Raw genomic sequence first — 26,237 nt, forward strand, 5'->3', positions numbered from 1 at the left:
ATGAGGGCAACACCGGTGGGCGCACTGTCAGCGGGGAGTCAGCAGGGAGTCAGATGGCTGAGCGGTTAAGGAATCCGGAAGGTTGCTGGTTCAATTTCCGGCAGTGCCCAAAGTGACGTTGTGTCCGTGGGCAAGACACTTCACCCTACTTGGCTCGGGAGGAATGTCCCTGTACTTACTGTAAGTTTCTATGGATAAGAGCGTCTGCTAAATGACAAAATGTTATGTAAATGTAGTACATCTCTTTGGGAATACTTCAATACGTTAAAGCAGGGGTGTCAAACTCCGGTCCTCGAGGGCCGCTATCCTTGATGTTTTAGATGTTTCCCTTATACAGCTCACCTGATTCTAATGAATGGTCGTTATAACAACCCATTTAATTGAATCAGGTGTGTTCGAGCAGGGAAACATCTAAAACATGCAGGACAGCGGCCCTCGAGGACCGGAGTTTGACACATGTGCGTTAAAGGGAGGGTGATTAGTGATAGTGTTATGTAGGACTGTATTATGGTAATGGTAGGCCCGGTTTCAAACATGAATCATCTGCCCTTTTAAAATCCCAACCCCTCCCTATCTAAGTAGTTGTTTGTCCCTCAATGCTGTGCGTTTAGATGACACAAAAACACCCCTCTCAGTCAGACCGTGTGTAAGCTCTCCTTCTCGTTTTTCAGTCTGCTTGCCAAGAGAACAAAGATGTTATCAGCCCCAAAATACATTTTCGCCTCGGAAATTACTCCATAACCCGTGTCAGTGCTTCAATACATCCCGGAGGTATTAGCACATTTGGCACCCTTCTCCTCTTATCCGCCTTGAATCACTGTTCAATTTGGTTCATGATTTTCTATCAAATTTACGGCGCAGAGATAAGAACAAACTCTCCTCGCCCATCCACGGCCCATAGGATCTTATCTGTGTGTTTCAATCTATGTGAGACGGAAGGAGGGAATGAGTTCCATAATGGAGAGTTGTTCGTACCCCGAGATTGACAGACCAGGCTATTGTGGGATCCTAATTCCGTAAAAGCTTGTGTTTATTCAGTTATTAGACAGTTACATGGGGAGGATAGAATTTTGGTGGATGAATTCTGGATTCACTGATTGCGTCTCATCCTGTGTTTTCTTTTGTGTCTCTGCGGTCTTCCGTCTTTCCATCTGCCCCAATATTTATCCCACTCTTTCCTCTCTCACTCTGTCCGCATCTGCATCTGTCGTATCTATCCCTGCATTGTCTCCTTCCTTCTCCCGCCATCCCACTCTGTCCCTGGTGAAACGGCAGTGTGGCAAGGCTCTGCCTGGGCTCAGAAAGCAGGAGGACTGCTGTGGGACCATCGGAACGTCCTGGGGCTTCCACAAATGCCAGAAGTGCCCCAAGAAACCATGTAAGTACCAATGCAGTGTGTCAATAATACTGTTATAAGGATCCATGACCCGAGTATACCATTTGAGTGAGGTTTGACATGGTTGAACTTTGCTGCTGGGGAGAGAGAGGTCATAGAACAGACTTGAGGTGAAGCAGACTCAACAACGACCACTTTTATATCCAAGTAAGGGCTCTTCAGCTGGATGATACTGGTCTCAACTATGTGTATAGTGTCTTTTTTGAGTTTTCTGCTGAGACACAGTAGCCAATAAATCAGAAAATACACTTTACTGGCACAGAGACTGCAATTTACTGGCATAGCTGTGTATTTCCTCACTTTCCCAAAGCAAGAGAAAGAGTTTTTTAGGCTCAGACAACCATCACTTTTTAACTTTGGGAAAAGCCCAAAAAGTGGGGATGTGTGTGTGTGTGTGTGTGCGTGTGTGTGAGAATGACAGCCGCGTGGGCAGGAGGAAGGAGGGTGTAAGGGGAAGTTGCAGAAGCAGTGGAATTCAAAGGAAACACAAGCGTGTGAATGTGCTGACTCACATTGCAAACAGACCCAGACCCAGACCCAGACCCAGACCCAGACCCAGACCCAGGCTCACATGCTTGTGTTCCAATAATGATCTTGTTCTCCTGAAACATGCTCAAAAGATCCTTAGGCCCGGAACTCTGACTCACCTAATAGGATTTCCCTACAAACTTTTAAATAAATTCCTTTCTTCTCCCTGGTGGCATTACAACATGCACTGTCTTTTACCCTTATTTGGAGATAGTACGTTGTTTTTGGAGACCCGGAATTCCATTGGAAAATATATTTCAATTTTTTTGCAGTTTTAACATTTGAAAACTAGAAATTTGTATGTAAGGGGTGCTATAAAAATCATATATAGACTAAACACATTTTTAGCTGTTTTCAAAACTGAGTTATTGTAGCTATATTCAAGCCTGTTGAGCTGTATCCACAGTGACAATTTTAGAATGTCATTACAGAACAGCATTAGCTGTGCGACACTGTGTTGGAAAAATTGAAGATGTAACACATTTATCCTGTATAAGAATGATTCTGTGTTCAGCATTCCTTGTGTGTAGAGAGACCTACCCCCAAATCTGAACTTTGGGTAACACAAGGCATATGTAAACAAGGTGACCTGGGCTGACCACTTTCTCTTACTGGAGAGGCCATAAAAGATGTCTAGCCTTATCTGTGTTGGGTGAATCATGTGGTCAAGCTTACAGGGGCCAAAAGGCACACACAAACACACACTCAAACACGCACGCACACACTTGCATCAGGTCTACGCAAGGAGCCAATGAAGAAGAGCCATGGAACATTTGCGTGCCTTTGTCTTAACCAATGACTGTAAAGAGCGCTTGTGCTTAAATAGCTAGCTAGCACAACATGCTAACTTTGTATTGCGATCAGACTTTGTCTCCTTGCTGGCAAGCATTAAACTATTGTACTTTCTTTTAATCAGACGACTCTGTGCATTACTTGATAAAGAAATTATCCGAACACACTGCTAACCCTACACTACGTCATCTAGAGTAGCAACTCCTTATTCGGGCCTCTAATATCCAATCCTTCTCAAGAGTAGGAACCATCACCCATTCATCATTCACCTTGGAAAGGAATATCAACAAGTCTCACATGGTGGCCCTTTACTTTTACATTTAGTCAGACGCTCTTATCCAGGGTAACTTACAGTAAGTACAGGGACATTCCCCCCGAAGCAAGTAGGGTGAAGTGCCTTGCCCAAGGACACAACGTCATTTGGCATGGCCGGAAATTGAACCGACAACCTTCTGATTACAAGCCCGATTCTAACCGCTCAGCCATCTGGACCTACCATTTCACTTCAGCTGGCAACAGGGCAAAGTAAAGACACAGACAGTCCCTTCAAGTTGGGAACACTATCCCACCCTTGTGTTTATCTGGATATAAAAAGAGACACAGCTCCCGGCCTATAGGCCAGTTTATTTCCAGAGCCGATCTCAGTGTCTCTGTGCTCTCTCTCTCTTCCTGGGGGCTATTTTAGTGGGGTTGTTACTCTGTGGAGATAGAGAAAAGGGCTGCAAGTATGACCCGTGTGTGATACCATACGTTCAACCCCTGCACCCTGGGGATCTGTTTGAACCAACTCTCTTTATAGAATGCCATTTTTGTCTGTGTCATGCCAAAGGTATGGGATCCATGGGATGCTGGTGATGGTGGTGGTTTAGCACATGGTTAGATGCTCTATTTCTTCTCCTTGCATATAAACTGAGGGGGTGTGGGTGGCTAATTCTAACATGAATCGCTTGAACTCAATAGAAGCTCCTGAAAAGCTAATTTGTACCATAGATAGGATGATTACTCTCCTATTCTCAGACAGGTATCAAAGCTCCCTGTGCCCCTAAGCTTGCAGACAGCCTTCCATTAACTAATTACACTGTTAGGCTTTGATAATTATCAGATAATAACTGTGACAGCTTATTTAGTGAATATGATTTGCGTTATCCTACTATTGCATCAGTTCATCCTTTGGCAGGAAAAACTGTTTATGCGATGATGAACCTTAGTATGCTTCACTCCCTGAGGTAATGGCTTATGTGTTTTTCACTGTTGAAGAGGGCATACAGTATAGTCCTGTAAAAACTATACAGTGCCGTACTATGACAACAAAGTTAACTTTACAGTACACAGCAAACAGTATCAGCATTGTTGGCTTAAACAAAAACTTACATTATATATGTACGTATATCATATATTTTTCAACATCAATGTCTCTTGTCAGACAATTGTTAGCTTGGGAGGTGGAGGTAGGTGGCTGCTACAAAGACACAGTGTTGGTCTGTGCTCTGTTCCCAGGCAGACAGGAATGGCAAGGGCGTGAGGTTAGCATTTATGTGCAGCCCAGTGAACCACTCCATTATGCCTTGGAGACAGTAGTAGCTGGTAAATAAGTTGGCTTAATTACACACAAACAAACATAGCCTTGTTCCCGGGCTGAGCCAAGCTAGCTTACAATCTCCTTTCAAGTATTTGGGTGCCACCCTGCTACAGGTGCTACAGCCCCTTCGTTGGTGCTTTTGTCTTAAAGCATGCACACACACAGCAATACACTTACGCACCTACAGCGTGAACAGGGGCATTTGAGTGAACATTCAGTCCCTGGCAAATAGCTCTGAAGTAGCTTTATACTAAGACACACACTAACACACATACAAGCCAGTGGCACCCAACCAGAGTATTCATTAAAAGATCTTGGCTCTTTTCTTTGGTTTTAAAATGTGCCGCAATTAATGTCAAGCTCATGCAGAAGAAATAGTGAGGCAACATCATGTCTGGCATTTGGGAGGTGGCGGGAGGATGGTGTTTTTACAGAGTGAAATGTCCTTTAGGTTGTCCCGCCCAATGGGGGGAGGCAAGGAACTCTGGATTCCTGAGCAGAATCTCACCAATCACGAGTTTGATCAATTGCTTTGCATAATGTGCTCCATGTGGGCATTGTTTGAGCATCCTTCTTTTTTCGCTTGGATGGGGAGGATTTGTTTTCCTCTTCAATTTGAAAATGCTAATACAAGCCTGTGCTGCATCTCCGAAATGGGGGCGAGGGCAACTACTTCCATATGGGTGCAAACAAGGTTTTGCGTTTTGTGTTGCAAGTTTGATTCTGTGGGGAATTTCAGGGTAAGGTTTAGAATGCTATTCTAGTCCTTAAAGAAGATTAGGCAATGCAAGTGAGCCAAAACGCCCTTGTCAGGTCAGTTAGTGCTGGGAATTCATGATTGGAGACCAGAGAGTAAACAAACCAGGACTCCCTTCCTGAACATGACATCTAGCGTAGTCCGTCTCTGTTGCCTCCTGTGCTGGATGTATAAGAGGTGTGTCAATCTGGTAGTGCTGCAGAATCTTATGATGCCGGTCCCAAAAGTTTGACTAAAAGCCTGAATCTGAAGCTGGTGGGTTGGGGTACAGGGGGCTGGTCTCACCAACTACCGAAGAGCACATCCTGTCCACTTTGAGACCCTGAAAAATGTGGATGTGTCTTAATGGGAAAACCATAACCTAACCCCCCTCCCTTCCACCCCTGTCCTTCCACCACCTCTCTCCTCCCCAGCTATTCCTCTGACTGGTTCGAGACACACAATGGACTGTCCCCAGGGATACAAGCGCATCAACAACTCCAACTGCCAAGGTAAGAGCAGGACATTACTGTGACAGTACTGTGCTGCCCCTCGCACACACACACATTCTCTCTCTTTTGCCACACTACACCATTGTTTGTCTTTGGTTCCGGCCCACTGAGAGTCAGGGAGAAACTCTATCGTTTTCTCAGAACTACGGAGAGGTCCCCAAGAGAAATGAGCCCTAACAAAGTGATTTGTCACCTCCAGCCACGAGCGGAAGGGTAGAGCAACAAACCTGGAGAAGGAGAATGCACATACGTCTTTTTGACACGGAGATCATTCTCTCGCTCCGCTTGTTTGTTGTTGTTTCTGTCTCTGTTTTACGTGACTCGCTATCTGATGGAGTTTTCTACCTCTGCATAGTGCCCTCTTGTGGCTCCTCCTGCCCCAGTACTGCACGACGTAGGTGGGTACTGAGGGGGGACAAAGTCTGTCCTTCACTTGGGCTTGTTTGTCATGTCGTTTGGTTGTCTCCAGCAAAATGGCTGAAACCCTTTTAAGATTCAGCGAGTGAAGCTCCAGGTCTTTGTGTCTTTCTGTAGCTACCATTCCATCACTCTCTCCTTCTCTTTGCTTGCTAGACACAAATCTATCCTGATTTAGCAGGAGTGTGAACCCCTCGAACTGGCTGGAGAGAGAAGGGGAAAGGCAGCTACCGTAGACTGCACATATCCCAAATCATTAAATGAGTTCAATTTGGATATGCTGGCCAGGGATGACCACATTACAAAAGTGCCAGACTTGACTGATTTTAATCAATCCTGCTTCTCCCTAATGTCATTTTAACCTACTAGGTTCAATTCATGTGTTAGTCTGTGTGGGTGTGGGTGCATAAGTGTGTTTGTCTGTGTTATATTTGTCTGTTTGTCCACAATATTGAGAACCCTTTAGATATCTGTGCTGGAAGTCACTCGCTATTCCCAGCCTCAGACATTAGATGGACTGTACCCGCTCCGGTTTTGACTCCATTTTATATTCTGAGCAGTAAACTTCCAGAGATTGATGCACTAAGAACACTCCCATGTCTCTGAGAAGATCCACACAAAAATGTCCAAATACAAACAACCCTTTTCAACAAGGCATCAGCCCCTACCCTGTACAGTAACCAGTTCCATCGACTCCCCAATGTCCGCCCGGCTTCACCGACTTTCTACCAGGCAGGGTGCCATGCCACCCTGGTGTTAGCCAAACCTGCGGCTAGCAGGAAGAAGGGCTCCGAGAGGGAGCCTGAGCCCAGACTGCTGCCTAGTCGGACTGCTGCCAGGCTGGGGAGAGAGTCAGCCCCGGGCCCCTCTTCAGTCCAGACCTGGCTGCTTCTGCCGAGGTGCTGTGACTCACTCTAATCCACCACATCCTGTTCCCCTTATAATAACCATTCCCAACTTTCTTTCTTACTTTTTCTTTTTTTTTTTTTCCTGTCTCGCCGTCCATCTAATTAGGTTTTCATTTTGTTGGGTTTGGCATGGAGCGAGGTTTGTGTGTCTTTTCACCTAGTCCCAGATATACTGTTGTGTGACTGCGTATAGGAGAAAAGTAACAGAGGGACAAAAGGAAGCATTTATCAGCTCCTTTTCGAAGGGTCAACATGAGCCTACAATGACAAGTGTAATTCTAGGATGGGTCACAGCGTTCACAAAGCCTCCATGGCTCAACTCGGGCAACACTTCTGGCACTCTGCAGTGACCGACGCACAGGTGCATCCTGGTGCTAATGACTGACCCGAGATCATTTCAATCCCACTAACACACAGTGGGTGGGGACGGGCCACTGTCACTACACTCCAGCGCTTTCATCCACTCTTTTCTTTCACACTTTTAACTTTATGGTCGTGTACGATAACTGACAAGATGATTGACAGTGCCAGTGGGTGTGGCCAAAGGGAGAGAACTCTGAAGAGGAGTTGAAAGTGCGAGTGGAGGCATGTTTTTGTGCGTTTGTATGTATGGGACGTGAACTGGGAGCTGTTAGTGTTCCTGGCAACGGACTGACGTGTCGTTCTTGTAAAAGAATGTGTCTTTCTCCCCTTATGAGATTTATAACAGTCTCTCAACCGTCTGACGAGGAGATTTCAATGACTTGTCTAGTGATACATGTTGAGACGCCCTCATTCACCGGCCCAAGGATATGTAGATAATGCGGCCATGACGTTAGCTGCTTTCCTGTTGGTGATTGTTTTGTAGTTTGAAGAACAGACAGTAATATTCATGAACATGAAGAAGCTTGCTTTCGGCGGGTATTAGTAACTGAAGATGATGTGATGCTTCTTTTTCCATGTTGTGTTCCAGTATCTGGGTCAATCCAAGTGCAGTGCATACTGTGGGCCTAGTCTGAGCATCAGTGTCAGCATCAATCTTCTGCTTTTTTTTTTTTTGCTACAGAGGAAACAACATGGAAAGCGATCATGTTTCCATATTAGACTCCCTCAAACCAAAATAGCATCAAAAGAACAGACAAAGTCTGAGGACAGCAAAAATGCTTATTTTGGGAGAGGGACAAGTTTCTTCTTAACAAACTCCCCGTTTTAATGTGGATACAGAAAACACATTTGGACATCTAGGTAGAAAAACACAAGAAGCATCAGGGATGAAATCAAAAACCTAGTTTTTTTCCTTGTCTCCTCCGATAAGAAGGCTGCTGTCTTGATAAGACTGTGGTGGCTACTCTCACGATTGTTACCCGAGACAGTTTGGACGGAGGGTCTGGTCGTGGTCATGGTCAAGGTTCAGTCCACCTCTCACTCAGGATGTACAGCTAGAAACCACATGTCACACGAACCCAAAACTTTGGAAACAAGGAAGTACACGTGCTCCTTTGAAGGCTGCTCCATAAAACTGGATTCATGCCGGAAACAGTTCATGAAACCATATATCTTCCTCTTTCTGTGAGTTCTTTCAACTACTGTATCCTGGGGCCAGATTTACTAAAGGTCATGGTGGAGAAATGTGATTTGAACTTCCTTCTTTGAGGCAGTTTGTCACTGTTTTAACAAGTTCATTGTACTGCAATTAGTGTTGCTAAACAATTGTTAAACATACACATTCATACATTCCCTCATGACAATTGCAAGCCATGTTGAACCAAAGTGTACTGCGCTGTACTATAATGCACTTTCCCCTTCCCCATTTTATTTCAGATCTTAATGAGTGCCAGCTCCAAGGAGTGTGTCCCAATGGAGACTGTATGAACACGGTGGGGAGCTACAGGTGCCTGTGTAAGACAGGCTACATCCCTGACCCAACTCTCTCCACATGCATACGTAAGTCCTCCACTCACCTCTCTCTCTCTCTCTCTCTTCCTCTCTCTCTCTCTTCCTCTCTCTCTCAGTTTTTCTGTCCGTTCCCATCCACCCATGCAAGACCAATTCATGACTTGTGATTTGAGCGTCTTAGCATGCCATGCCAAACAGTATGATGCTGTCATTTAGATACTTACAATAAAAGTATGATTTCAGTGTTTATCTCCACTTTTATTTTGGTAGCCGACCGGTAGATAGGTAGGGGAAATGACAGGGAAATGTATGTTACATTTGCAATGGCGGCAGTCCGTTTCGAGCGCAAAAGCATACCAATGGTTGTGAATGTGGCAACGCATACTGCAAACACCGTGTGATGATATGCATATGACTGTGGGAAACAAATGAAAGTGCATGGTTGAAAGCATGGTGTTTATCATATTAATCAGATTCCCCCCCGAGCATGGAGTACAAGACTCAGCATATTGCCAAACAAAACAGATCTAATTTCTCTCAGTTGAAAGGGAGGGAGGGAGGGAGGGAGGGAGGGAGGGAGGGAGGGAGGGAGGGAGGGAGGGAGGGAGGGAGGGAGGGAGGGAGGGAGGGAGGGAGGGAGGGAGGGAGGGAGGGAGGGAGGGAGGGAGGGAGGGAGGGAGGGAGGGAGGGAGGGAGGGAGGGAGGGAGGGAGGGAGGGAGGGAGGGAGGGAGGGAGGGAGGGAGGGAGGGAGGGAGGCTCGGACGAGAGATTAAAATCCTATCGACTGGATTCTCGTTGGGGTTTTTGGCCGTCGGGGGATTGATCTGAGATGCCCTTTAATCATGGTCAAAGCGATGTGCTGCTGTCTCAGACTCTATGCGGCGTGCCTGTGCTTGAGTGTGCGCATGTGCACTTTTTGACGCTCAGTTCATCCATTGGTTCTCCTTCTCCTATGTCGTTGCTATTGAAAGTTGAGTGGCCATTCATCAACATCACAGGATGAGCGAGGGGTCTTCTGCTTACATTAAAAAAAATACAAAAAATCATCATTAATGTGTTCCTCAGCCCATGTATCACTTGCACAACTAATGTCGACTTTGTCTACTTAAAAAGTTGAATTTAACCAATACACAGTTGGAATAGGGCGGTATTTGACTACAGTCGATGAAAGACTGTTACTCATCTCCTTTGTTCTGGATCTTTGTGGTCATTGATTGAGAGAGTGCGTGACAACAATAGTTACCAAACATTGTTGACCAATCCAACCTGATACCCATTAATTTAAACTCGCTATCCCATGGAAAGAAACTGAACTTTCCTGAAATGCACAGTAACAGACAACCGCATATGTGCTATTCCATTTACAGCACTTTACAACACTTTGACTAATGGTTTTAAAAGTGATCTCTTTTAATCATGTAACTATCCATTTATAAGGTTGATTTCTAACCAAATGTATTAAAATACACATTTACATACCAAGCAAGACTTTTCTCCAAATGCGGTTTGATTTGATACATTTAAGATTTAGGATACTCACCCTTGTTTCTTTCTGCCCAGCTACGTTTGGCTTCACCCCAAAATGTGTGTTATTAACAAAGGGAAAACATTTGAGACCCACTGGTTTAATAGTAGAAACAAGCTACTGAGCTCCAAACCCTTTTAGACTAGCCTGTCACTAAGCCTGGCATGTTAGTGTTAGAGACAGGGGGTTCATTGCATTACTTGGTGGCCTTGGCTGGGGTCCAGAGCAACAGTGCTTCGATGTGTTTGGTGAGAAGGGAAGGTGGGGTGTGGGGTGGATTGAGGGAAAGGAAACAGACAGGTTTTCATAGAGGAGAAGCATTAGGGATAAGAGCATGATTGACTGTCCTGAAAGATTTTCATATGATGTCTGCCGACGCTCTGAGGACAGACGATGGCACTTGGACACACTGTCTGTTTTTCAAACAGGAAACCGTGCACTCTCCTTTGACTTTCATGTATTGGGGTCCATATGTGTGCTTGTCCCATAATGCAATACTCATGCATAGACCCATTTCATAACAACCACAATTTCACAGACACTCTTTTGACAAGTCAGTGTGGATCATAAACTGTCTTTATGGGAAAATGTTATAATGGTACATTATTAGTTAAGGTCTGGAACAAGCCACTGTGACATTTGGTAGAAGTATAAAAAGTTCATTACATGATATTGTTTCAACTCCAGTAAGCCTAATTTAAAAACAATTTGCATAACCCTTGAAACCTTGCATTGTTCTTGTTGTGGAAGTGAAAGAATAGTGAACTTTGGTTGAAAAGTTTTTGTTTATGCATTGGTTGTGACTTGCCACTAATTGGACAGTTGTACTGTTAAAATTGAGCACTGGGTAAATACCTCGTAGAGCTAGTTTTGCCTGGAGTGACCTATAAAGTCTGGGTTCCATTGGAGATTCACCATATCCCTGTTTCCACTCCTATACTCACACTTAAAACCTTCATGATGTGTGCTCCACTCTGAAACACTGACTGCATGCCCGCGCTTGGATGTTCAACTTTGCCCTATAGTGCATGAAGCATTGGCATGGCATGATGAAAACGTTGACTATTTGCCTGTGCCCCCGAACAGCTTTTGATGTCCACCATGCTTGTATGTGTACTGAATGCAGTGTGTGTGTGTGTGTTTGTTTGTTTTAGTTGTAAGTCTTTCTTCAAAGCTCAGAAAACCTTGGTTGAGGATATGAAATATGTAGAGTGATAGAAGCTAACCTGGCTAACTATCTCAGAGGTGTCACATTTCTGTCCAGCATTTTTTTTTTTTTATGTTGTAGTAAATGTTTTCTCTGTGTTGGGACAGTGTTGGGGCTGGGGGTTCTTTGGTGAAGGGGACTTCTTGATTTCCATTTTCTCTCTCTGTCTCTCTCTTTTCTCTCCCCCCATGTACGTGTACCCCTACACTGTGGTGCACCACCCCACCTCTTTGCCTCCAATCTTCTCCTCCACTCCCTCCTCCTCTTCCGCACCTCTTCAGCTGACACCCCCACCGTCCAAGAAGAGAAAGGGGCTTGCTTCCGCTTGGTCAGTTCGGGGAGGCAGTGCTTGCACCCAGTCTCTACCCAGTTGAGCAAGCAGCTGTGCTGCTGCAGTGTGGGCAAGGCCTGGGGCCCGCGCTGTGACAAGTGCCCCTTACAAGGAACAGGTAAGGCCCCCCAGCCATGTTATACCAGCCCTGTCAGAGTCCATCACAAGGTTCTTTTGAACAAGGGCCCACCTCCAAGAGTACAATAGATATCAGGATTCACTAGAATATACGATTGGCCGAGAGTGAATTAAGCATCCGCCCCCCTGAGCAAGATTCTCTATAGAACTATTCTCCAAGATCTAGGGTCTCCATAGACCAGGGTCACAAAAGGACTCCTTAACTTAAAGGTTACATGGCCAAAAAAAGATAGATTATGAATGTTGCCCTTTCCTCAGGATCAGAACCATACACAGTCTGTCTCTCTTTCTCTGCATGTGGTTCACTGCTTTGTCTAGTGTTGTAGACGCTTTTAGATGTGATTATCTCTCTCTCTCTCTCTCTCTCTCTCTCTCTCTTTCTCACTCACTCACTCACTCACTCACACACACACACACACACACACACACACACACTCTTTACCACCCCTACTACACTCCCTTTCTGTGTCTCTGTGCTCGACCACAGTTACATTAGTCCAGGCTGTCTCTGTGTCATTGTCATGTCAGGAAGTGTTACAAAATACATTGAAGTCTATGGAAATATGTTTTGCAACCATGCATGCTCAATTGATCAAGGTTGTCAACCTTGACACATGTAGAACATTGGGAAAGGCATTCAGTGATTACATTGGCCAAACATTCCACTACAACTGGGATTACAGTGTGGAAACACTCGTAAGAAACTAAATCTTGTATCTGTCTATGCCTGCCTTATGACACATTCCTGGATGCTCTCTGGTTTTGATTAAAACTCCATCCAAGAAAGGTCCTTGAGGTTGCCTGGGTTGCCAGCATGGTGCAGTTAGTTTGTAACAGTACAGAGATTTTGGCATAGTCATTGGGTGACTAATTGGAAAAGGTAATGGCATTCTTGATTAACAACACCTGTCAAGATCTGTGTGGTTGCCAGGTTCCTTGGGTTGCCAGGTTGTTCGGGTTGCTAGTGTGGTACATCAGGTTCTTATGTAAGGGACTGTGGCGTAGTTTAGGGGTAATTGCTTGCCTTATTTTTGTATTTCCTCATGCAAGAATGGCTCTGTGGGTAAGATTAAAAGCCGTTAAAAAAGTAAATAGGAGACACATGCTCCTTAATCTGGAAATAAACTGATGGAGACAGGTGGGATTAGCAAAGCCATTAAGTGGTTTTAACAGGAACATAACATGAACTCATGTATTTGTCTACAATGTACTGTTGTGGCACCATATCAGAGGTGGATGCTAAATGCTATTATTTGACTTCAGGCTGTTGCTTTGAACATATTAGTTTAACAGACTGATCCAGGAACAAGACTGGGATACATTTGCAACATGCTGAGTTTATCTTTATTACCGAAATGCTCTGTTTCTACTTCTCTTACTGTAGGTGCTGTAGACAACATTCACAGAGGTAGCATACTGTATAAATCTTTGAAATTAGTAGTACACATATACATTGCCACAGTCAAAGGTAATGCTTGTCATACTGACTTATTGTCATTTTTAAGATTTTGAAAGACTAGATGATACATTTTTCTCCCCAGCCAAATTCAAAGAAATATGCCCTGGAGGGATGGGCTACACTGTCTTGCCCAAACCACCCAATCGCATCCAACCTAATGCTAACAGGCCTGTCCAGGAGCCTGTGATCACCTTCCAGGAGCCTGTGGCCCCGCCCCTGCCCTTCCCCACACCTGAGAAGCCAGTGGAGGCCCTAAGTGTCACACAGAGACAGCTTCCCTCTGTGCCTGGTGAGTCTATGTCCCACTTCCGAACACAGTCCTCAAACGACACCTTTTTCCACCATAGTTGAAAACAGAAGTTTTGGAGATGCTAGAGGGCTTCGTCTGGCTCACAAATAGTTATTCATTTAAATGTTTTAATTCCATGCCTTGAAACATCTTGTGTGCGTGCATGGTTTGTGTGGATCTTCAAAAAAAACGACTCCCACCTTTTACATCTGCTCAGTTCCAACGTTAACCCGGATTCATGTTATTGGCTTTCACTGGCTTTCCAAAACTCTTGATTACTGGAGAGGGAAAGGGAGAGGAAGGAGATGGAAGGACTCTTATTATGCAGGACATGCTTGGCACCCTGTGAGAGGAGGAGAGAAGTTGGCAGCGTTTGAGCCCAGCCATACTTGTCCAAATTAGCGCTAAGCTTCTCTGGAGCTCAGAGTTCATAGGATCCCAGGCACAGAGAACAGACTTAGACAAACAATCAGGGAGAAGGCCACTGCCCAACCTCCGTGGATTAGTGTGGGGGCGCCTACTGTTGGCCAAATGTGGAGCCAGGCACCTTGGCATCATGGCTGTGTAGAGCCAAGAATCTTGGTGGGTGGGACAGAGTTTTTTTTTTTTCGTCTTTTGCTATGCATTTTGTTTCTGTTTTTATGACCTCTTTGAAGATATACCGTAAATCGTTTTTTGTTTGGAACTTTGGCATCTTGCCAAATCTGTAGCTTAAAATGATGTGCTTGGAGAACGTCCTTGATATCTAATTAACATTAACGTCTGTTTGCCATGAAAAATATCTAATTTTGACCAGCTCATAGATAAAGCTAAAATTACTCCAAAGCCTGTGAAGGTGACATTGACTACGAATTGCAAATGTTTGGTCCTCTGCCCTATGCTTAGATTGGTTTATTGACATGCTGAAATACATTTTATGGATGAATGTCATGTAAATTGTGTCCTTAAAAAAGATGTACTTGTCTCAGACCAATGTAATTACAAGGAAAGGTGCATCATATTACTGGAATAGAAATTGAACAGCTACAGTGCCACAACGGATTGTTGCAGAGGTAAAGAGTCAGGGTTCTACAGTAATAACCTGAATTGAGAGGATTTATGTCCCTTCACATATGGTAGCACATTCATATGAGTTTGTGAAAAGGTTACATGGGTTCATAAAATGACTATTGAGACAGTACTGCAAAATACTTGCTCCTTTTTATTCCAATATGTTCACAAATGGTCTCACACTTTTTTTATTTCAATCTTTTTTTCCTCTTGGATTACCAGTAGTTACTGTTGCACCTGAACAGGTAGGTTGGGTTTATTCTACAGTAAAAGAAAAAAGACAAACTTTCCAGTGCATGCACCAAGATGCTCATTTAGCCTCTCTGGTAGCTGTGTTCCTAAGTACTGTACAGTGCAGCATCAACTCTGCATGAATTCAGCATCAATATATCACTGCATGACTATAAGACAATCAATGTGCCAGGCTTTCACATTTTGCGTGGACGTCAATAAACATGTACTATTTATGTCTTTAGCAGCTGCTTTTCTCTTTGCACTTTTACGTACAGTACCTGAAGCCATGAGTTAGCACTGAGACCTTTGTTTTTCTTTTATATATTTAAATTATATAGGAGTTTCCCGCTACACGACTGCTCAGACTAAAATCAAAGGAACAAAACAAAGACTCTTTAAAAAAAAAAAAAAATGCTGTCTTGGATTAAGCTGGTTTTGCTTTCAACCATAACGCTGTACAAGCCCCTCTACTCAACATCTTTTCAACCTATCCAAGCTCTTCAACATGCAAACTGGTCTTTCCCTCAAGACCACTCGCATGAAAACGAATCCAAAGCGACAACTCTCAGCCTTCCACGCTTGAGCTTGTGAAACGTCAAGCAGCCTCACGCCATCACCCCCGCAACCCCGCACCCCCCCCACCCCTCCATGACACTGGTCCCTGACGGCCATTTTGTGTTTGTCTCTTGTTGTTCTAAAGGAGCTGGATGTTCAAGGGGTTGGTCATAGCCTGCTAATTGAGGCCATCCAGCCCCAGCTCTCTCCAGGTGTCTCCACCATCACCATTGGGCCCATCTACCCAGGTGTCTGATCCAATCTGTTCCCTCCCTTTCACCTGTCACTCTGTCTCAGTTGGGTGGACTCATTCTCACCGGCGAAAACCCAAGAGATCACCTTCGGCCAGAATGTTTTGCTCGGCCAGTGGATTTGGATGGAGCCACCAGTTTTCACTCTGTAGCCACAACTTGGCATCTAAACGAAATAATTTTAAACAAGAAGAGGACAGTCTAGACAGAGCAAACCTGAGAAGTACAAGTCGTGATTAAAACGTCAATTCTAATCTCACTGTCGTTATCGCTCTGTCGCTTTCTCTCTTGTTCTCTCAGAGGTTGTGGAGAAAACACCAGCCCCAGCCCCAGTGGAGATCCTTCCCTCCAATGCTGGACAGGACATCGCTCCTACCCAGTTTGAAGGTACGGTCCTATTGTGGTCTATTCTTCCCCATGACATTTGTAAACAGTTTAGTTGACTGGTGAATGCACAGCTGACAGGTCCATAATAGAATTGTCCTTGGTGAATTCTTGACCCAACAGCCCCTACACTCCTACACACACACACACACACACACACACACACACACACACACACACAATGTCCTTCCTGATTATGTAAAAAGCATGAATGACCAGTGTCACGTAGGTAGGGACAGATGATTTATAAATGAACACACACACACTTATCTTTGAAGTTAAACCCTTCTTTTGAATTCTTGGAAGGTCAAAAGAGATATTTGACATAGACTAGGAACATGGCTCTTTCTGTCTCCTGACTTCCTGTCTTTGTTTCTGGGGTAGTTTTCTCTTGGAGTTATTTTAGTCTCCCCTTTATAGGGTTCCTACATTGTATAGTAGTGCCTTTTGGAGACTATACAGTAGCAACATCTACTGGTTTATGGACAGAGGACAGTCTTGATGTAAATAGACCAACAACAACATCATTATGGATTCAAATCACTCCAATAAAATCTGGAGACTTTTTTTTCTCCTCGTCGACCATCTCTGCATTGCAGATTTGGAATCGTTTTGTTTTGATGGAGACGCCAGTTTTAGAAGTTGTTGCCATGGTTCTTAAAGTAGGGTACTGGACGGGGTAGGGCCCACTGATTGGGACTGTCTCTAGGCAACCGTTTCTTTGACACCCACCTGTTTAGTTTTTTTTTATTTTCAGATCCTGGGTGATGAAGCAAGGGGACTTTTGGTTGAGAGAGAGAAAGTGAGATGGATGGAGAGAGTGAGTGAGAGAGAGGGAAAGAGGAAAGTGAGAGAGAGGGGTCGAGAGAACCAGATGGGAAGACACAGAGTCCTGTCCAACGATGCAGAGAGAAGGAGTGAATGAAACTCAGAGATTCCGAGCCAGTACGCAGAGTAGGGCTGAAAGGAGCGAGCGGGATGCCAAGCCCCACAAAAACTTGACTTGGTCCAATCAGAGAACCGCAAGGATATTTTGGTGTGAGTAGGCGGATATCCAAACCCCTAGACCTCTCTCTCTCTCTCTCTCTCTCTCTTGCACGTGGTGTTTTTTTAAACGTCCTGGTGTCCCTGTAAGGTGACACCATATTAAGAGGCCACAGAAATGTTATGAGGCCAGCTGATGACAGACACTCTGTACACAAGGCTGCATAATTGCCTCACTCTTTTTTACCGTCCGTCGCCCTCAACGTGATTGGAAGCCCCACATGTTTCGGTGCTTACGAGTCACTGCCAGGGCCAACATTTCTTTAAAAAAAATGTTGTATACATTACAGCGTCACATTTGTTTTGTTTGATAGGGTTTCTTTTAAGAGGGTTGATTGGTTTGACTGACAGGATGGGAACAATCATTTTGTTTTTGTTTTTACTCAGATGCTAGTGAGACAGTTTGAGAAGTTAAAATATCTCATACTATTTAAGACATGATACTTTATCTTGTTTCAGTCCACCACACTGGCATGCGCTGCATTGTAGAAGCCTGATCATTCACAGCGCCATACTTCAGGGAGACATAATGTATAGTTAATGTTCTCTTGAGCTTGCTGACATTTTGACTACCATTCTCGCAGTGACTGTAATTCGTCAGTAATATATTCATGATGTCTTTTGATATAATGCCATGTGCTCTGACTTTGCTAGCTAATCTTTCACAGGTCCTTCAATACCGTCTCAACTTTCTTTTTACTTCCACTAGAGTTATAAAATGACCCAAATATTATAGCTAGATATTTTACAGTTGGGAATCTTTCATAGTGGTCCCTTTGACTTTACTCGATCCCGTTCGGAATAGTCTGGCATTCTCCGAAAAGGTTGCCACCTTTCGGAAAAACGTTAATGTTTGGATGTCTAAAGAGATTTCAGTAGCTGACCTCTATTATAACAAATGGTGTTGTTGACGTCCATTTAAAAGTGTTATCATCAATGGCAGGCAAGGGAGTGGCTGAAAGACATTCTTCCATTGATGTTGAAACTGCATTCATTCACCTTTCATCATTTCAGTGACCTCTGATACTGTAGTTGATGCTTACGGAGACAGCCTAGTTAGTTAGGGTCTGTCATTCAATTTGACTGAGGAACACCTTTGTTTTTCATTTCCTGCCAGAAAACCTGCCAGGTTTGGAAACGCCCCCCAAAATAGGGTGATTATGTTGAAAGTGAAAGATGCTACTGTCTTGTGGATTCGAGTGATTGCTGTGCTATTATCATCTCTCGCCACCTCTCTCTCTCTCTCCATCGTCCCTCACCCTTTCTTCCCTCGATATTCTGTTCCTTCCCTTTCTTTCAGAGGTGAACGAGTGCCAGGTGAACCCTCACATCTGTGGCCAGGGCCTCTGCTACAATACAGCAGAAGGCTACACCTGCATCTGTAACCATGGCTACCATCTGGATGACACTCAGACCACCTGTGTAGGTGAGGAGGTCAAAGGTCAAAAATGGGATACAATACAACTTAGCCTGGTCCAAAAACCGTTTTTATTTTTTTTTACCGTTTGAAATCTCACCTGTTCTCTTGTAAATGTTGTGTTTGCAACTTTGTGTTACTATGCTGTGTGTTACTTGAGCTGTCTGACCTATGTTCCAGACGTTGATGAGTGTGAGGAAAGCCCACTGCTGTGCTCCAATGGCCACTGTGAGAACACCCCGGGCCACTTCCTGTGTGTTTGTCAAAGTGGCTTCATGCTTGACGAGGAGGAAACCAGCTGTGTTGGTAAACGCATTACAAACACACACACACACACACACACACATACACGTAAACACACGCGGTTTGTCCACATTCAGACACACATATTTTGCTCCTTCCTCTCCCTCTCTCCTTCTCCATCCTACCTCTCTCCCCCCATCTCACCACTTCTTTCCCCCTCCCCTCCCCACACTAGGATGTGTGTGTGTGTGTATATATACCGGCCACTCTGTTATTAGGTGGTTTCTGGTGTTTCTCCTTCTCTCAATGACACTAAATTAGGTTTGTGGGTACCAAGGGCCTGGTGGATCATTGGACCTGCAATGAAAATCACTTTGAAATGAAATAGGGAAGATCATATTTCATGACTGTTCATGAGGGATTCATATATGAATATGAGTAATATCTATTAATAAGATTAGCAAAGAAACAGACTGCTTCTTTTAAGTACACAGGATATCCAGGGAGTGTCTTTGTCAAGAAAATACTGTCAGAACGGACAGTTATAAACTCTTCCCATCCGGCTCCTCTTGTGGAAAGCATTTGGACAAATATGCTGTAGACCGCTATCAGCCACCATAAACTCCTAAGTAAAGCTCTGGTCTGTTGTGATTTCCTGGCTACCAGTCTTGGTACTTTAGGTTATATGTGTATCCCACTATTCAACAGACCGATTAGACTCCATATTTCCATCCTGGTTGCCTTACCCTTTTGAGAGTGTCCCACAGGAATTCCCACCCTTAACAGTAAGCTTCAAAACCTGAGTGGACTTTGTTTCACTTTTTGGGAGTTCAGTTGACCAAAAACGTGACTATATGCTGTTGCCACATTCTGCAATTAACTCCCTTGTTCACTTGTTCTTGTTCCGTTTCACCCTCTGTTCCATCTCCTCCCTCCCCATCCCCCTCTGTCGCCCCTTCTCACAGATGTGGACGAGTGTGTGGACACTAATATTTGTCCTGACGACAGCCTCTGCATCAACAAGTTGGGCTACCACATCTGCCAACTGTGTGACCGGGGCTACAGGATGAACTCTGCAGGACAGTGTGAAGGTACAGTGGACTGTGGCCCTATGGCATGACAATCAAATGGAGTTGGCTAATGAGCGTGATCTGTGTCTCATGTTGACTGTCCAATGATGTTCTCTGTTTCTTTCTCCGTCTGGTTGTTCTTTCTCCCTCTCTCTCTATACCTGTAGACATAGACGAGTGTGCCGACAGCGATTCGTGTCCGTCCGGAATTTGTATCAACCTCGACGGCTCGTATGAGTGCCAGGACTGTCCACCTGGCTTCCAGGGCCAGGGAGGCCAGTGTGTCGGTATGTACGGTTCTGTAGATTCTGGATGTGCAGTAGACCTGCCTGTATGCGTTCCTCTGTTAGGGTTGACTTTAAACTGATCTGCATATTGTTGGCCTGTGTTACACAGTTTTCTCCGAAGCTCAGAGCAGCAGTATAGGTCCCGTGTGTCTATATCTTACAGTCCACGTAGACACTGGAGGCCGGGCAAATAGGAGGCCTTCTCTTTGTTAAGCGTATTTACTGTGATGAAATGATCAAATGAGCATTTCTGAGCAAGATGACTCTACGCAGTACTTGGAGTCATATGGTTTTATAGCCTACAACATGACTGAAACGCTGCAACACTGCTGCCAGAAGGCACCATTTGTTAGATAAAGAAGATTGAGAAAGGAGAGGGAAATGGATACAACGGAGATGATAGACTCTCAAATGCGGTCAGTACTGCATTATCTTGCCATACACAATTGGATTATCCTAAGAATGCATAAAGAAGCAATGTTTTAAATTCTCCCTCTGTAAGAGCTGTAAAATACAGTATGCCATCAATATTGTTATAGCCACCTAGAGTAATGTGGGCAGGTTTTATTCCAGCAAAATGCACAGAAAAGATCATATTCATAATTAAATCCCAACTGAATTTGTATTCCTTACTCCTCTGTTTAACATCAACCATCAGCATGCACACAGCACTCCAGGAAACAGATGCTGTATATAAAATGTAGCCATTACATTTTTCCGTATGCCACCATATGCACCACAATTTTTTCTGGGGGTAGGGTGTTTCTGCTCAAACCATAGTTGGGTCACACACCCCTGACAGAATGTGTAGCTAGCTCAATCTGACATGTGGGCCACAGTAAATTACACACACACACACACACACACACACACTAACCGAGCCAAGCCACAGTGGTGTGGGTATGCACAGCGGTAGCTATAGGAAATAATTAAGCCATAAGCATTAATACATGCTTTATCCAGGACTGGGGATGTCTGAAACCGACAGCCTAACTCACTGAGACATGGAAGGTTTCAAATAAAAAACCTCTGTGTCTATTTATGATGTGGCTGCTTGCTGGTTTGTTTCTGTAACAGGTTTTCGATATGCCATGTGGTTGTCTGTAGCCTACAGTATATCCTGTCTAAAATGTAACTGGCATACATTGTACACTACTTGAATGGGCTGCTGCTGTAAGTATGTTTTCATCGTTGTCTCGGAACAATCCTGAGAAAAACGGGAACCGTACAGTGGGCTTGGCCTCAAGACCCCAATTCCCCCCTCATTCTCTTCCAATCCTCTGCTTCTCCGCAGATATAGACGAGTGTCTGGATCCATCCGCGTGTGCCAACGGGATGTGCTCCAATTTGAAGGGTTACTTTGTCTGCTCGTGTGACGCCGGATTCACGCCCAGCGCAGACGGCCAGTCGTGTGAAGGTACAGGAGCGTTCTGTTGACGCTCGCGTGGTGCAGCAGCTGGGTCTTTTTCTTTGTTGAGCAAAAGCTCTGGAGAGTGCAGATTGAAATGTCCGGGACACTTTGGACACTACGGATGATGTCATCGCTTCTGAGGCTTTTCCATCTTTTAAATCACTCTTTTTTTAGTCCAGATGACGGGCTGCTAAATAACTCTGAAATAAAAAAAATAAAAAAAAACCCTAATAGCTGCAAATAGCTAGTGCAGTAAAAATTAAATGGCTACCTCATAATCACTCATTTGTTTGGGCACTGTTTGCATATGTGACATAATTAATGACTCTCTTTTCCCGAGTACTTTTCTGTACCATAGTGAGGCAATTTTTGGGCCAAATGTTGTATTTTATGCCAGCCACAAGAGGCGTCTACATTCAGATGGACTCCTTAGTGCACATATATAAATCATTCAGAGATCACCCAACAGGGGTGGGGCTTTCAGGACTACAGCGCCCACGGAAAAGCTATTGCCATGAATAAATGATGGAATCTCAATATTTACCTCAAGGCTGCACATGTTAGAAAATATGAGACATTTGGGGCCTGCCACTCATGTTGCTCTGGTGTATCAATATTTCGTCAGGGTATCCCGGTAGGCTACATCAACCTTTGTTTACCTGCTCTTTCTTCCCTTCTGGTGTTACTGAAGCCAGAGGAATTCTCTCTCAAATCATTCAGATCTCGCCCCTGAATCGTGCCAGTTATATGATGGTATGGTTTGGAGGTATAGTAGACCAGGCTACAGATACTGTGAAATACTGACGCAATGTTCTGTACATCGTGTTCAGTACATGTATCACAAGTTAAACGTTTCCAGGATTGGGCATGTTAACCTTGTTTTCCTCTAGTCTCGGTCTATTTAAGTCCATTATAAATACTCTCCTGCCTCAGTTTAGCAGCATCGGCCCCTTTACTTGATATCATGTGGGCTGAAAGCTCCGAGCAGCCATTTTGACAGTCTGTTCTCCGTGACGACGGTGTTATCTGTTGTTTTGTTCCAGATGTGGATGAGTGCCAGGATGTGCTATTGTGTACCAGGGGGCACTGCCAGAACACCGAAGGCTCCTTCCTCTGCAGCTGTGAGCCTGGATTTGTGGTCTCTCCGGCTGGGGACCAGTGTGTTGGTATGAAATGAAGGAACCCGGACCTATAGATAACACAGTCTTAATTAAACTGGTGTCTTTGAGGACGCTAGGATGAGGGTGGTATGGTACTGCTGCAATGATGGCAAAAGTGCCATTTAACCCTATTGAATTTATTTTCAGCCTCAAGTTAAATAATGAATAATACTACTGTGTTTTACATTTCCCCTGGAGATTTCAATTAATTCATTACTTTCTCTTTCCATTGGAATTTTTATTGCTATCAGATGTTACGGTTTGTTATTGATACACATCCTAAAAATATGCATGCAATGTATCTCTGTTTTATGACTCCCACAAAACCCCATGGAAGATATCTGCCTTAATTAAAATCTTGAATTAGACTCGAGGTTTTAACAGCAGCTATGCTCATATCCTCTATCGACCCATAAAGTCTTTGGTCACGGGGTGTGTGCTCTCGTGGTCTATACGTGCATGCGTGTGTGTGTACGCGGCATGTCTGTGTGAGTGAGTGGACTGCATGCGAGTATTTCCTTGGCTTGACAGATGTCATTGTGGTTGCAGATGTGGATGAGTGTCTCGATGGTCCCTGTGAGAGTGTGGGCCAGTGTGTCAACACCCTGGGTTCCTACCAGTGCAGCTGCCCTCAGGGTTTCCATCAGGTCAATGGCACCATATGCCAAGGTATGGACCTCAGTCTTTCTCGTGCCCAAACCACACACTCAAAGATACACAGGCCTTAGGGAAAGGCTCCAGAACATTTGGGAACACCTTTTTTTTGACAAACTAAAACCACGCTTTTGAATTCTGAATTTATTTTGTTAATTGTAACCAGGTGTAGCACAGAGGGTCAGAAGACATACCTAAACCATAGATAAAACCAATACATACCAATATAAACATGTATTTGCTGTTTATAAACAGTATGTGTTCATATGATATTATAATGCACTAACTTACACATGCATATACATCAACATGTAAATATAACATGTAAAGGAAGCTGAGAGGATTCCATCTGTTTATGTGCATGTATCTGTTTTAATGCTTGTGTGTCTCTCTCTCTGTCTCTGTCTCTCTCTCTGTCTCTCTCTCTGCCTCTCTTCCTTTCCCCTCCTCTTGTTGGTCTAGCTAGATCCGGTGTGGTGTTGTAGTTTTTCTAACGTCAGTAGTTGTTGCAACAGCATGTGAAAAAACGACAACATTTGCTTAGCCAAAAAGAACGTTAATAGGGTGAATGAGCTTGTGCACTGGTTGTCCCCCCACAGACATTGACGAGTGTCTGGACGACCCAGACCTGTGTCTCCCCTACGGCGAATGCCTCAACACCGACGGCTCCTTCCTCTGCGTCTGCCAGAGCGGCTTCGCCGCCACCGACCAACACACCTGCGAAGGTACGGTCATGTGACCCTGTACCGGAAGGACAGGGTCGGAGTCCCGTATTTAAAGGAGCTCGTTCTCAGTGTATTCTCATGCCCCCACCCCCCCCTCCCCGCACATGCTCTCGACCTGACTCACTCACACACATGTGCTCGCACCGCATAACTAGAACCAGCCTCCCCACAGGGGAGTGTGGATTGATAGCGGTCACACGTTGTCTGCCTGGTTGTCTCCAGTTGGGCTGATGTTTATCTGACATTTGGAGCAGGCTGCTCGGATGTAAGACCTCTGACTCCTGCAGCTCGTTTGGCTCGACCGTGGACCCGTGTTTGGGTCTCAGCTCTCCCTCCCTCCCTCCTTCCTCCTTCAAGGGACTGGCTTTCATTTCTTTCACATATGCTGTTGCTGTTTTTCCACCGTGGGCCCTCATGCCTGGAGTCTTACCCTGGTGCCAGAGTTGTTTTAAATGCCCTTTCCTGATGTAAAAAAAAAAAAAAAAAGAAGAAAAGAAGTAAAAGAAAGAGAGAAGGAAGCCTTTGAGATAGCTGTCTAGACAAGGAGGGATATTTGCCCGCCGCACTTTCTTCCTCTTGATTCATGCAGGAGCTCAGCGAGGCCCCGAGTGTGTGTGCAGGTGTGTGTCTTGTTTTGCTCTTTCTATGTGTGCAAAGCCCCATGTGAAGTCCCGTCTCTCGGTTGTGTTCCGCACCGACATCTGCAGGATTTTACCTCTTGTTTCTTTTTACCCCGTCCTTAATCTGCCACGTCCAATTTTCACCGTAGATGTGATTTCCCTAATCCCTTTGAAGGGAAATGAGGGGAGGAGGTGAGCAGGACGCCCTTATTACAGTATGCAGACGTCTCATTGTACAAGCCTATAAAGAAGACCCTGAAATCCTTCAGGTTAGGAGTCCAGATGGCTTTCACAGGTGGCTCATCTCTCTGAGAGGAACATCACAATTCCAATTAGATAAACCCTGCAAACACTGTCCTCCCTTGGAGAGAGTTGGCAGGTAGAGGAACAGTCTGTACTGTACACTTGGTGGGAGTCCTTTTTGTCTCCCTCCTGCCGGTATCAACATGTTTTGGGCCTCAGCATGGTTTGCCCTCTGAGTACTTACTGGTTGTCTGGACTCCCCTTTGATCCTGAGAAGTGACGCCTGGTGAACCAGTTGTAGAACAGGAGACCTTTTAAAACACCCATGTGTTTCTCCATCTGTCACACGTACACAAACGCAGCCACGCACACCCGTACATATGATGTTCACAGAGAGGGAGAGAGAGGGAGAGAGAGGGAGAGGGAGGGAGGGAGGGAGGGAGGGAGCAGGAGGGAGGGAGAGGAAGGGAGAGAGAGAGGGAGAGAGAGAGGAAGACATGGACTCCCCCTTGTTTTTCTTGGACCACCCGGACCACATTTGAGGACCAGACAGCGACTGAGTCTTGGACTTCCATCAAAGCCCAGAGGTCTAAGCCCTTGTTCCCAGCAAGACTGTGGCTGGGGCTCGAGTGCTGTCCGGCCCCCAGGGTGCTCCTGGCAGTGACAGCCTGTCACAGTCAATGGAGAGCCAAGGCCCCTTATAGGGCCCCACGTTTTTTGTTTCCTTTTTGTGAAATACCACTTAAATCTGATGTGTGTGTGTGTGTGCTTTTATGTGTGCGCGTGTTTCCCTTCACAAGACGTGGATGAGTGCCTGGAGGGCACCAGGTGTGTGGGCGGCTCCTGTGAGAACGTCCAGGGCTCCTACACGTGCCAGTGTGACAGAGGCTACCGCCTGCAGCCCCACACTCCCGCATGCCAGGGTAACCAACAATTTGTCATATCTGTCCCGCAAACGAAAAACGTGCAGTCAGTCCATATGTCCGTGCAGCAGATGAGAAGTAGAGGGTAGGATCATTAAAATGATTGATCACCATTTCATTATGCCGTAATAAAAGAAGAAGAAAAAAAGAAAACACCACGAGGCTATTCAAAGAGAACGTGACTGTCCTGATTTAAGTTGATAGATTCCATCACATGATAGTTTCATGCCGGAATGCGTATTTTCACTGCCCGGGAAACCCGACGTGCAGTCC

The 26,237-nt window shown here is 44.9% G+C and overlaps 1 protein-coding gene across 5 annotated transcripts in view; it reads left to right on the forward strand.

Moving 5' to 3' along the window:
- ltbp1 (latent transforming growth factor beta binding protein 1) overlaps positions 1-26,237 on the forward strand; it is an 81,412-nt gene that overhangs the window by 38,796 nt on the left and 16,379 nt on the right. For 2 of the 5 annotated variants that reach the window (XM_084709632.1, XM_084709633.1), the window contains exons 8-24: positions 1,276-1,378; positions 5,466-5,543; positions 8,669-8,791; positions 11,758-11,925; positions 13,487-13,693; positions 14,966-14,988; positions 15,678-15,780; positions 16,084-16,170; positions 18,512-18,637; positions 18,809-18,934; positions 19,837-19,962; positions 20,109-20,228; positions 21,523-21,645; positions 22,683-22,805; positions 23,349-23,468; positions 24,053-24,178; positions 25,842-25,964. In XM_084709632.1, the coding sequence (XP_084565758.1) occupies positions 1,276-1,378; positions 5,466-5,543; positions 8,669-8,791; positions 11,758-11,925; positions 13,487-13,693; positions 14,966-14,988; positions 15,678-15,780; positions 16,084-16,170; positions 18,512-18,637; positions 18,809-18,934; positions 19,837-19,962; positions 20,109-20,228; positions 21,523-21,645; positions 22,683-22,805; positions 23,349-23,468; positions 24,053-24,178; positions 25,842-25,964 (2,005 nt within the window). The remainder of the gene's footprint in view (positions 1-1,275; positions 1,379-5,465; positions 5,544-8,668; positions 8,792-11,757; positions 11,926-13,486; positions 13,694-14,965; positions 14,989-15,677; positions 15,781-16,083; positions 16,171-18,511; positions 18,638-18,808; positions 18,935-19,836; positions 19,963-20,108; positions 20,229-21,522; positions 21,646-22,682; positions 22,806-23,348; positions 23,469-24,052; positions 24,179-25,841; positions 25,965-26,237) is intronic. The other 3 variants (XM_084709635.1, XM_084709636.1, XM_084709634.1) reach the window with 2 other exon arrangements.

The sequence above is a fragment of the Hypomesus nipponensis genome, chromosome 11 (assembly GCF_054491055.1).
Source record: "Hypomesus nipponensis isolate SF chromosome 11, ASM5449105v1, whole genome shotgun sequence".
NCBI lineage: Eukaryota > Metazoa > Chordata > Actinopteri > Osmeriformes > Osmeridae > Hypomesus > Hypomesus nipponensis.